A 12,884-nucleotide genomic window follows, 5' to 3' on the forward strand; every position below is an offset into this window, starting at 1 on the left:
GTATATTACACTACCCACTATGACTCCACCACAGACTTGATCAAAATATACATCTACAATGATGCATTCAATCTTAAAGTGGAAGAGTATATTAAAACATCCATGTTACAGTTAAATTAATGTCTTACAACACTCTCTGTAACAGGAAGGAACGGCTTTTCTCTCTTCCACCTCTCTGTTGCAGGTTAGAGGGGATTCTCTAATACAGCAGACATAAAGTGAGTGACAGACTTGCATACTTGCTCTGCAGAGATGCCGATTGGTTAATTCATACAGAGGGGTGGGGCCAGCGATTTCCCAGTATCTCAAATGACTGCGTTCTCAGATTTTTGACCTGTATCAGAAACCATGTTTGTGTAGCCCAAGTACAGTACAGTAGTCCGTATGTGGAGGCGGTAGTAGGCACAGAGAGACCTCTTAGAAGGTGTATCTGTTGTTTTTAAAACGAGCGCCCCCCCCCCCAAAAGTCAAACCAACTCTAGTGCTGCCAGCCTAGGCTGGTAAAGGCAACATTGGGGTGACAAAAAGCATGGGCTGCCCCTGAAAATGCAGATACCAGCACTAGGTTATGTCAGCCAGGGCTGGTGCTTGGTGTCTCCTGGCAATAGTGCCAACCATCCCAGACCGGTCAGTGATGAAATCACCTCTCAATTTAGTAAGTTCTTGGTCCATTCTGATGGCTTCAATTCTTTTACCAGGATGCCAATCACCAACGGCTACTGAAGTAAACCACATGTATGCCCCTATACCCAGCGTGTTCAAGAACGCAACAACCTCCAGTCAGTCATCCCTCAGATATTTTGATATTATACCTCTGCTGTGTTTCTCAGAATCTCTGTAGCTCTGAGCTTTATTCTCCTGCCAGATGGCATACAGTGCCCGCATAACAAGGATGGCATGCCTGTCATCGAGAGAGGGCTGCCCTCGCTGGCTTCCTAATCTCCTCTCTAAGCCCTACAACATGATAGCTGTCACACCAACTCCTGAATAAATGTTTGTCCCCGAGTATTATAGCGATGTAGGTTATTTTTTTTTTACATTACAAGGACACTAAGCTCGTCTAATGGACCTTAGAAAACTCAATTCTACTTTTAGTGTTATCTACAGCATGAAATTAACCACATAATGGGGCAAATGGATGGAAGCTTCTAAAAAGTTTAAGCTGAGGTGTTGCCCTTAGCAACCATTCAGATTCTAGCTATCATGTTCTAGAATGTACTGGATAAATGAGAGCTAGAATCTGATTGGTTGCTATGGGCAACACCTTTACTTTTCCTTTTTTAGAAGTTTTAGTAAATCTCCAGCTTTATGTGACTTTTCTTCATTTTTTGCTGCCACTTTTCAAAGGAAAACTAGATTGTCTAGTGCAGTGTTGGCTAACCTGTGACACTTCAGGTGTTTGTGAAACTACAAGTCCCAGCATGCTTTGCTAATATATAGCAGCTTATTGCTGGAAGGGTATGCTGGGACTTGTAGTTTCCCAACAGTGCATATTTATTAATTTATGGTGTTTTTCATATATAGTCATAAAATCACATACACGAGTATATTAAATCCCCCGTATGTATAAGATATTTCACCTACAGGGTTAAGACAAAGACTGTAGAAAAACTAACGTGAGAAAGGGGGCAAAAGTAGATTTATTGCGCTGAAAATTAAATAATGGGTATCAGGAATTTCCCTGGGGGGCTTCCTTTAGGCCTCGTGTGTAAGGGTCCTGTGGTTGTGTGAAGTGTCAAGAGATTCAGCGGGTGTCAGGATACCATTAAAGGAAGAACAGCCCCCCAAACACAACCCAGCGGCCCTCACTGTCACTTAGCGATTTACTACCACAGCTACAGAAATGGTATTTTAATTGCAAGTGTTTCTTTATGTGTAATAAATCACTTATATTCTTACAGGTATTTTTCTTACTACAAGTAGTGTTTTACTTGTCGGTGAAAGTACAGTTGATAGATAGCCCGGACAATTCTGCACTTGCTGTGATCATATGGATCATGGATAAAGTTGGCTTTAGCTAATTTTACTGATGTGTTATCTACGCACAAAACTAGCAACGTACCTGCAAAGCATCAAATGCAGGATTGTCTAGCCGAACGTGAAAATAACTTGGATTAGTCAGTTCTACAGCCATAGAAGAATCATAGAGCTATTAAAATGTTGACTAGTCAAACAATTAAGTGTAGGTGGCACCTGATTGGCAATTCGGGAATAGGAAGCGGCGATATACAGCTAACAGTCCAAAGGAAGGCGAAGAGAATACAGGTGAGCTTTTCTGAGACACAGGGGGGGGGCGTAACCTAAGTACCCTGATTATTACCATCAGCTCACTGACACTTTGCACTAAACTTGCAATTAATATAGCACAAAATAGGATTTAAATGGCTTTTTCCCCACCTGTCAAACATTCCCACCCTTAGCCATCTGCATCTTCTATCACGTAGGGCACAAGACAATCTTAGGAAAACAACAGAAGGTACTTGTAAATTATAATAAGTTAATTTGGGGCGGTGGTCCGTGGCCTTCCCAATTTAAGGCAGTGTCGAAATTATGACCCTGGCAAGAGTTATATGAGTTTGGGGCGCCGGGCTTACTGTATGTTCCAGTAATCTTGGGGACACGATCTTGCTGTTTATTAATGACAAAATACTTGGAGTATATGGATATTATTGAACCTAGAGTGAGGGGGCTTTAGGAGCCTATGTAATAATCACTGACTTTTTGCCCCGTAAAGTGTCGTAGTGATGACAGATGACTTTGGGGGCAATTTACGGCTGAAGTCGTGTCGGGGCAGCGCAACCAATAGGAGGCTGTCCCGGCGATGACTTTTTCCACTTAACACTACGGGTTCTGACCGAGGGTGGTGCAGGCGCAGATGACATTTGCGTAACACAGCGTAGGGGAAAGCAGCAAGGCCGACGTAGAGGGTTCTAAAGAACCCCCTTCCTGCGATGGGATCCCCATAGGATTGAATGGCTAACACCATCTTCAGATGGCGTAAAATTACCCAGACCACAGTCCTCATTGAGTATTTTGGGGACTGCGGTTTAAGGAGGTACTTTGCCCATAGGCAAACCGAGGGAGGGGGGGGGGGGGTTCCTAGTGCCTGGAAACCCCCTCCAAGCCTGGAGCACTGTATAATTGAAGTAGCTGGACCCTGCCCCCGCTGCACACGGCTCTGCTTGAAAAGGGAGAGCTGCGTGCACCTAACAGTAGTGCGCACAGCATTGCCCATGTATATTATAGGAATAGGAAGAGTTGGAGAGCAGCCAAGTACTGTGTAAAATTATAGCCACGCCCCCATGCATGCTGGTCACGCCCATTGGTGGCGTGGTGTGGAACCCCCCCTCTACAAATCCTGCGTTTGCCCCTGTTGCCTATTGCAGGAGATATAACCGATATCTGCTGCGTTTGGGAAAAGCAGTCTCTGCATGGTTTAGGGCTTCATAAATAGGCCCATTAAACTCTTAAGTGGCCCACGGCTAGATATATGTGTGGCAACGAGACCCAGAACAATGATTTGAACACCGTACAGGACCAATAGTGTTAATATACCACTGACATATTGCATTGTGTCAGTCATTCTCTCTATATACCGACGTAGCAAACTTTAGATTAACGTTTAACGCATGACATGAAGTTTCTCTTGCTACATCTGCTAATATATACAACTATATTTCATGTAACATAATAATTTTGTCACAGAACATACCCCCTAGTGACATTAACATACAGATTGCGATCAGCAGACGTCTATTATAAGTCTGTGATAAGTGCATATAAAAGCGAACACGTTTAGGGGGAAGCAAAAATATCGGGAATTCATTTAAAAAAAAAAAAAGGTTAATTTTTGATGAAAATGTTTAAATGAAGGATTTCTAAATTGTTTGAAGAACAAATAACGAGACTTTCATAGTGATATTTAGCAGCGTACACAAGCCGTGAGTCATGTTGATGGTAGTCTGTACAGTGATAATGTCAGCAGCTTCCAGGGGCGGCAGGATGGTACTGCTGATAACGTAGCTGTGTCTACTGCAGAGCCCATGTAAAACTGATTATTAGTAACAGGCAACATATCAGCCAGGAGATTCCTAAAAACCCCACCGCCTAGTTACTGTACAGACATTTTGAAATACTTTCCTCTTGCAAACATGTATTTGTTTTATTTAATTAATAAATACAGGTTGTTTTGGAATAAACTCAGGATCATTGAGCACAGAGCACCAGTCATCTAGACACAGAGGTGGCAGCCATTTTTTTCCTGAAACTAATGCCTGCGAGACCGACCAGCCTATCAGTTCACTTGAAACCAGTGACATCACAGCGGCCACCATTTTGTGGCCTGGGCTAATGCCCGCGAGACTGACCAGCCTATAGGTTGAGTTGAAACCAGTGTCATCATTGAGGCATCATTGAGGCAGCCATTTTGTTGACTGAACTAATGCTCACTCGACTAACTAGCCAATCAGTTCACTTGAAACCAGTGACATCACTGAGGCCGCCATTTTGTGGCCTGAACCCATATCAATGAAGAGTTATCAATATATTAGGAAACCATTGACTTGGCTGCGAAAATGGCCTCAGATCTGTAAGAATTAAAAAACAGGTCCATACGCAAGATTCACAAGCACTTAAGCTGCCTCCTACACCGTGCATGAAACCATCACTACAGAACATAGACTGTAGACTACAGGCTGTAAAACCAAGAGCAGGACAAACATATCTTCCAATATGTCAGATGTCCTATTCTCCAAATATGTTGTAAATACAAATGACAGCAAGAATATTTATTCAGATTTCTGGTGTAGGTGCAGGGGCATGCAGTCACCATAAACTGCCACCAGGTGGCGCCACCACCATGTTGTTTTACAGGTGTTTCCATTTGCTAAGGACTAGCCATTGAAATCAGGCTTTAATGTCAGCCCCCTATAAATATCTCGGAGATCAGTGACGGCTACATGTAGTTAAAATGGCTCGATTTTATTATCGTCAAATTCAGACCAAACCGTGAACAAAAATGTCAACAACTTAAAAATGTCGGCATCTAACACGTTATATATTTGATGTCATTCAATGATTATTTAAAAAAGAACAGTGACCTGGGATTAAAATACAACAATTCTTGTCGGCAGGTTTTTCTTACAAACTTTTGGGCAATCTACTGGCAAAGCATGCTGGGACTTGTAGTTTCACCACAGCTGGAGAGCCACGGGTTGGCCGTGGCTGAACAACACAATGTAAAAGGAATTGATGATTGATTGTCAGCGGCGTGATTCAGTTGGATCGATCTGATGAATGACCCGCAGTGGGTTGAAACATCGGCACATTAACAATGAGAGTTGTTTCAAAAATCCCTTTCCTTGGCCGCTCTGTAACGAAGAACTGAGGTACAGAACAGGCGTTAAATTCTAAGAACATCCATGATTTAATGACGAATTAAGAACTATTAACGATATATAAATCACCAGTCCGACAAGCATTCCACCACGGACGGGGAATCGAGCTACAAGGAATGGGCACGAGAATGTGAGTCAGCCGCTGTGTATTCCAGTCCGGTTGTCGGCGGTTTATATTTTTCAACTTTACAAGTTCAGAATGACTTAACGCTACACAGCACGTGTCATATACTGATTGCTGCTACGAACAGTCAAGCAGATCAAAGACTTCGTTTTTCTAAAATGCCCATCGCTGTACGTTGAAGAAGACAACTCTCTTTTTTGCCCAATTCAAAGTAGGTCATCTTTAGGTCAATGTCCATTCCATGGCAGGGTTGACTTCTTCAGTTGGGTGTCCGTTAGAATCCGGGGTTATCATTTTTTGGACTTCCCTGGTGTAGGGGTTGGGTGACCCCTCAGGACGACGGAGAGCTGACACGGAGGTCATGCGTGGATTTCAGCTGTCGGTGTTTGTAGGAGACGAGTGGTTGGAGGGGCCGTTGACGCGGTCTCTCAGCTCGGGCAGGGTGAGCGTATCCGGGGCGGAGGTCTTGCGTTGTCTGTCTTTAGGAAGGGTGAGGAATTCTGGAGGTTCGCCTGTGATTGGGGTGGCGGGGGCACTGCGAATGGCCGGGAACTGGCTCTCTGGCGTGATGGTAATGGTGGGGGCAACCGGACCTATCTTCTCATTGGTGGCTGCCTGCGTTTCCTTCTCGAACTCCCGCACTTCTGTCATGTTCATCCCTACCCGGATAGAAGAAGAAAACAATAACGCTTATTATATACAGAGAGAAGACATACCCTGGACTCATGCTGCCTTTAGATACATGACACAATATATATTTACATAACATTTATCAACATAGTGCAAACAAGTGGTAGAATTTTATAACCAACCAATCGGATATGAGCTTTTAGCAGTCTGGTATGGTCACAGTAATGAAAGCTAATATCTGATTGGTTGCTATGGCATACAAAACATGTGCACTATTTGAATCATTGTTAGATAAGCTCTGGTATGAACCAGCAAAGGGACGTAATTATCAGCACATTTCATAGAGAATTTCTGCCACGAGTCTACGATATAATATATAACGATATAATCAACTAACATATGGCCACTTCTTGGCAAGAATGGACAGTAGAGAAATACCGATTTTTTGCGCATCTCCGTTTGTGCCAGGAATTCTGAGTAACAACATTTACTTTGCCTCGATTGTTTTGTTCACACCAAAATGTTTTGTCCACATAGGTTATAAGTAAGTACCACCAGTTTATTTTGTATTACATGACTGCCGCACCTATGCCCCCCTGGTCATTTCTTTTACGTTTTGAAGTTATTGTGGATTATTTGTGTGCCCGTCCTGCCTCTGAGGCATCATTCTAGTATTGATTTTACAGGGAATCTATCTAGAAACAGCGGCACTGTGTTAAATATAACAACATCCACTGCTTGCAGAATGAGAGATTGGTCTCAAGAGCTTATAATCCGTGTGTTGCCACTAGCACAACATCGTGACTCTCCTGACTCAGAGGAATTAATATAAGGGAACAAGGAGAGTATTTACAGACAACCTGCCATCCGGTGGACTGGTGCTATATTTATTGATTTAATTTTCTTGCGCACTACAAACTTATAAATAATAAAAGAAGCGGATTCGAGCATTTAATATAAAATATGGAGTCTGAGTGGGTGAAAGACAGAAGGACACAGATTTTTTGGATAAATTAATAGTCCACAAAGTGCTAAATAAAATAACCACCATCGCGTCTTCCCTCACTCTGCAGCCAACGAGAGTGTTCATAGGCGGACCTGTTACCTCAAATATGCCTTCCACTAGGCAACCCAGTCTACTGAGGGCCAAATTATACCTATGAAACTCTGTAACATAGGTGACCTTCACAGTTTCCAGGTGAAGTCACGGAAGCCTTCACCGCGGACCGAAACAGGTCTATTTTTCTGGACTTTGAGGCTGACCAAACTGACCGACACAACAAACACGTGTTTAGCCAACCCAAAACTTCTTTACACCCAGGGCAGCTGCCTCCTTAGCCTCCCCCAAGTCCATGAGACAGCATCAGAGGCTGCGAACATCTGGACGGCGGTCACTTTACTGGTGGATACAGGCGGCATCGTACTTACCGTACCACTCGTCCACCCATGCAAAGGCCTGGCGATGTCCTACGATCAGCAAGTCCCGGATCACCTGACGTGACAGAATGAGAGAACCAGTAAACAAAGCAGAGATGGAAGGTGGAGGGGTGTCTGGTGTCTAACATGGCCTTGTATTGTTTTCATAACATGATTTTACGCTTTAATGTTTTTATTTGTGATACCACAATATTATTATATTATGAAACTGCTGCTACAGTGTTTCTGGTTTTTTTGCTCCTAAACATTATGCTGGGACACAGTTCTGAGCTATAACACCAGGATGAAGGCGTCAGGAAAAGTTGTTGACAATTAGTAAAACATATTTAAATACAAAACTAATATAGTCCTTGGCTTTGCATAATATTGTCCTAGATAATATGATTTACTAGTCAGAGCAAGAGCGACTGTAGAGTTGAACCCTGCAACAAGGACACATATTTTTAAATTAATTTTATGTGACTGATTTATGGTTTCGGTGATGTTTGTAGACTTATGCTTAAGGGCGCGGACATATGTCTTGTTCTGCCCCCCGTCTATCTCGATGTCTTCGCTCCCCCCCTTTATTAAACTATCCTTTCCGTCTACCGCTCTTTCATTTATAAGAGGTTGTACTTAAAAATTAATAAAGAATAATACATTTGCTTTTTGGGGGGGGCAATCCCGTCCGTCACACGACTAATCTCTCTATACTAGGAAATCGTTTTTAGAAAAAAATACTTGACTGGGTTCTTAATTCCATTTCTATATCTTATGGAGACCACACCTTGTGCACGAACTGTTCCACTCTTGTCTGTAGCCCCCACACCTCGAACTTTACATTAACCAGCTTGTAGGAGCACATGACCGGCCGCGCGTGGCCCCTCCAGCCCTCTTGCAGGGGCCCTCGCCCCGTCTTGCTGGAGACAAAGTGCCTGAGATCCTACAACACAGAAGGGGGGGGGGGAGAATAAAAGCATCTCTTTGTGTCGCGGTGACACTGCTCGCCAGACTAAGGCCATTTCCTGAATATAAATGAGCATTAAATTAGAAAAGATAGAGTGTAGATACGGCAAGGAAAGCCATCCGCAGTCTAGTAATAAGTCGTGCAGTGTATAAATCTCTGTGCGTGTATTACAGATAAACGCATCCTTTGTGCTTCTCTCCTGGCTACAAAGACAGTAACCTCAACTGTAACAGTATAATGGAATTGCTATGTTACACACATTTTTATGTTATTTTGCGCAGGCTATGAGTAAATTCAAGGGGTTGCGTATTGTCATACCGCTCCCCCAATGACGACATTCGGCTACGTCCTCAATTTATTGTATGGTGCCAATTATCCTGCCTGGACTCATTAAGACTGACCTGAAAACTCTAAAGTGATTATGGGGAAAAGAAGGCAAAGAATGGCAACTGTACTGCAAAGTTATCTCTGCATGCAGACTAATACCCCATTTACACTGCCTAAAAGACCATTTTTTTGCCGGTTCGAGCCCTAACGATCTGGGTCGAGGTTCAGTGTAAACGGGTCCCGGGGCGTCTACCCATCAGGAGCCGCGGCGGCCGCGGGCTCTGCCTCGACTCACTTCCTCCTAGTGCTGGCGTCCCGGCCGTCTCCATGACGACCGGGACGCCACTTCCTGTTTCTCGGCAACGGCCGGACGCCGAGTGGTCTAATCAGCGCGCCCCGGCAATACAGAGCAGCCGGGTGCATGCACTGAAATCGGGACAGCCTGTGGGCTGATTAAATTAATTAGTTATATTACCTGCTGCCTGTGGCCTGTTACAGGGCAAAGCCCTGATTGGTCAGTGTCACTACTTAAGGCAGGGAGGGCTTAGCCTCCCTGCCGGTTATAGCGTCCAGTCTGCACTGTTGCTGACCTGCTCTGGATTCCTGTGTTGTTGATTTGCCGTTGTGACCTTTGCCTGCACCTTGGACCTTGCCTGTGTCCCTGACCCTTTGGCCTGTATCCTGGACTCCGCTGTTTTGCCTGTGACCCTGACCCTTGGTGTGTTATCTGACCATTCTACCTTGCTTGTGACCCTTGACCTCCGCGAACGTCTGACCATCCGCTACCATCTACTCAGCCTCCTGGCTGCTGTTCTGTATAACAAACTTACATTACATATGAAGTTAAGTCCTGGGGGCATCTGAGTACCTGTGAGCGCATAAAGCTCTACGGGAAAGGCGGCTGCTAAAGGTGAAGACCTCCGCCAACTAGTTCTGTAAGTTCGTTAACAGACCGGGAACGGCCTGACACTACCCGGGTCAGATGACCCAGGAATTAGACCCGGGTCTTTTGCAGGGAAATTGCCGGGGTCGGAGGCTCTGTCTCTCTGCAATATCCTGGGTTCATATACCCGGGGCGGCAATCTGAAAGTAGTATTACTAGCAGCAGCGTATAAACTAGGTAACGCCATATTATAAGTATATTTTTATACACTCATCCCTTAATATTTACGTTAGACGAGTAAAAAAATATATACAGGATTAGAGTGTCTTAAAGGGCAATAATTATTTAGCGTTTACCTCCGTGCTCTTGTAATATCTCTCCGGAATTTCATCATACGCAATGTCCAGATGCGACACCTCGCGGGATTCATCTGCTGCGTCTGTATTAAATATCTGCGAAAGATTACGACAATTAGATGTATTTTATTTACAGTACTGCTAGCTAAGCCCTGCGTTCAGTGACTGTACCCCAATAACGGGACCTCGGACCTGTGCTTGGAAGATGTACTATTGGCCGTTAATGTACGGTACACACACCAGCAATAAACAGAGGACACAACGGTCTCCTACCTGACAGCTGTTTTGTATTAGGTGTGTACAGATAATCCATATACTCAGTACGCCGGGGTTATACAAAACAGCTGTCACTAGGAGACGCTGGTCCCCTCTCGGTGCTTTAAATAAAAGTTACCATGCATGTAAATCTGAGTTACTGTCGCTGGTAGGGATATGCAGCAGAATGCAGGTTTAAATGAGGACTCCGTGTCTTAATTAATATCCAGCAACTGATAGTACGATGATTTGCAAATTATTGTAATTAACCGATCTGCTGTCTTCTGGCGGAAAAACAAGCATACATTGACGTTGTTCCTAAGCTATGCACTTGTGGGCTGCAAATGTCAGCTGACATGTGTCTGGAAGTCTAAAGGGTCCATTTAACAACGTAACACCGAGGCTAAGTGGATTTTTTTTTCTCTTAAATTATGTCAGCCAAAAATGATTACTAATTACTTTATTTTATAACATTAAGGCGTGGTTTAATCGCTGTAGGGGGAAACATAACTGCAGTGGGGGAAGAAAATGAAAATTGTCGGTACTGTCCTGTCCAGGCTTCTATTTATAAGGTCACAAAGGCCCGGGGCCCCATGCGGAAGAGACAGCGCCCTATTTCACCATCTTGACACATTTTGGAAGATGCAAATTTAGAACGGACATGTGTGAAAAGATACAGCCTATAGCGGTACAAAATAAAACCCGGGCAATGTCCCTGTTACCTCAGACCTCAGACCAGGAACTTTACATCAAGTAACCATCAGAGCCCACTTACGCTGTCATTATCTCCGCAGTCATCAGAATACCTCGTCTCAATGTGAATGGAGAATTTAGGAAGGAAGGAGCACTGTAAGGGGGGGAGAAGATTCAGGTTATAAAGTCTGGCAGCCATACATGACACACACACTGTAGTGTCACAAAATGGAGTTACACGCGGCATCCGTGGTGGAACAAGATGTCCGCTTTACAGCCTATAAACCTACAATGGGCAGGGGCAGTTTTTGCTGATCTGACCAGTCTTGCCCACGTTCTAGCACAACCATGCCCACTTTCCCATAGGCCCCACCCCTTTTGGGGTCAGAGAATCAGGAGTCCAGACAAACTTTGGACTAATGGAGAGGAAGGTGTATGTCAGTGAAGTTAAGTTTTGACAGCCCCTTTATCCTCGTTCCCAGGCCCAGAAGAGTTTGCCGGGGTCAAGAGCTCTCAGACCCCTCTAGGTCATACTTGCCAACTCTCCCGGAAAGTCTGGGAGACTCCCGAAATTCGGGTCAGTCTCCCGGGCTCCCGCGAGAGTTGGCATTTCTCCCGCATCCGGGAATTCCTTTGTTAAAATGGCGCAATTCACCGAGAATCGGGTCATTTGATGCAATTCTCTGTGAATCGCGACATTTTGGTCCCGCTCCCGCGAAACCACGTATTTCCGTCGCTGGGGGGCAGGGCCAAAATGACACGACTGGCCGCGCCCTGCCCCCTAGTCAAGCCCCTCTCCCGGGAGTAGGTAAGTATGCTCTAGGCTAAATTCTGTTCTCTTCACCCAGAGCCCGATCCTCAGCTCCCCGAAAAGAGGGAACCTTGGAGAGGGCGGTGAGGTGGGCTCTAGAAGACCAACCCAGACTCCGGATTTAGCGACAAAACCCACAACAGCAACAGAACCCTCAAAGCATTAAAAAAAAAAAAAAAAAAAACCCATCTAAAAATGAAAGGAACACACAATAATAAGCAGTGTCAGATTCCCCACCCCATGCGCAGATAATCCACTCACTGTGTATTCTGTGGTCCGCAGGGATCCGGAGGAAGAGCCGGCAGGTTAGAGGGAGAAGGGACATGGGCGGTGTGGTAAGACCAGAGATGGGCGTAAGGGCAGGTTTAAGGTCAGCGTACGATAACATAGAGGAGAGGAAATGAAGATAAAAAATATGGTTAGTGGGTTATATATGAATTATTGAAAATAACATTTAATACATTATGATCGTGTCACTTATTATAATGTAGGTCACATAGGATGTGTCTGTGACAGTATTTGCATAAAGGTTACAGGCTAATGTATAGCCGTCGTTGAATATAAATGTCTTAAAGGCTAGAACAACATTGTCAGTGTTTCCTTTTTCCTACTTGGGGCTAGATTTACTAAACTGCGGGTTTGAAAAAGTGGGGATGTTGCCTATAGCAACCAATCAGATTCAAGTTATCATTTATTTAGTACATTCTACAAAATGACAGCTAGAATCTGATTGGTTGCTATAGCCAACATCTCCACTTTTTCAAACCCGCAGTTTAGTAAATATACCCCTTGGTCCTTACTATAATGTAGGAGAGGGTGTTGCAAAGAGTGAGTGCATAGTGTATACATGACTTACACACTGGAGGCAGCCATTTTGTGGGTGGGGCCAATATTGATGGCAACACTGCCTATCAATTCACTCAGCCTAGCGCCATCGCTGTGGCAACTTATAGGCCGAATATTGGTTCAACCCACAAACCAGCTGCCTCCACTCAGGTAAACGTGATTTACACGGTCCCGGCACCG

The 12,884-nt window shown here is 44.5% G+C and overlaps 1 protein-coding gene across 1 annotated transcript in view; it reads right to left on the minus strand.

Annotated features, from left to right (window-relative positions):
- Positions 1–4,961: 4,961 nt before the first annotated feature.
- LOC142097368 (cytoplasmic phosphatidylinositol transfer protein 1-like) overlaps positions 4,962–12,884 on the minus strand; it is a 42,389-nt gene continuing 34,466 nt past the window's right edge. Inside the window, exons 5-10 of the mRNA XM_075179135.1 lie at positions 12,120–12,127; positions 11,130–11,201; positions 10,100–10,195; positions 8,354–8,509; positions 7,579–7,642; positions 4,962–6,179 (exon numbers count right to left, since the gene is read on the minus strand). Of these exons, the coding sequence (XP_075035236.1) occupies positions 5,893–6,179; positions 7,579–7,642; positions 8,354–8,509; positions 10,100–10,195; positions 11,130–11,201; positions 12,120–12,127 (683 nt within the window). The 3' untranslated portion in view covers positions 4,962–5,892. The remainder of the gene's footprint in view (positions 6,180–7,578; positions 7,643–8,353; positions 8,510–10,099; positions 10,196–11,129; positions 11,202–12,119; positions 12,128–12,884) is intronic.

Source organism: Mixophyes fleayi, chromosome 7, assembly GCF_038048845.1.
Source record: "Mixophyes fleayi isolate aMixFle1 chromosome 7, aMixFle1.hap1, whole genome shotgun sequence".
Lineage (NCBI taxonomy): Eukaryota > Metazoa > Chordata > Amphibia > Anura > Limnodynastidae > Mixophyes > Mixophyes fleayi.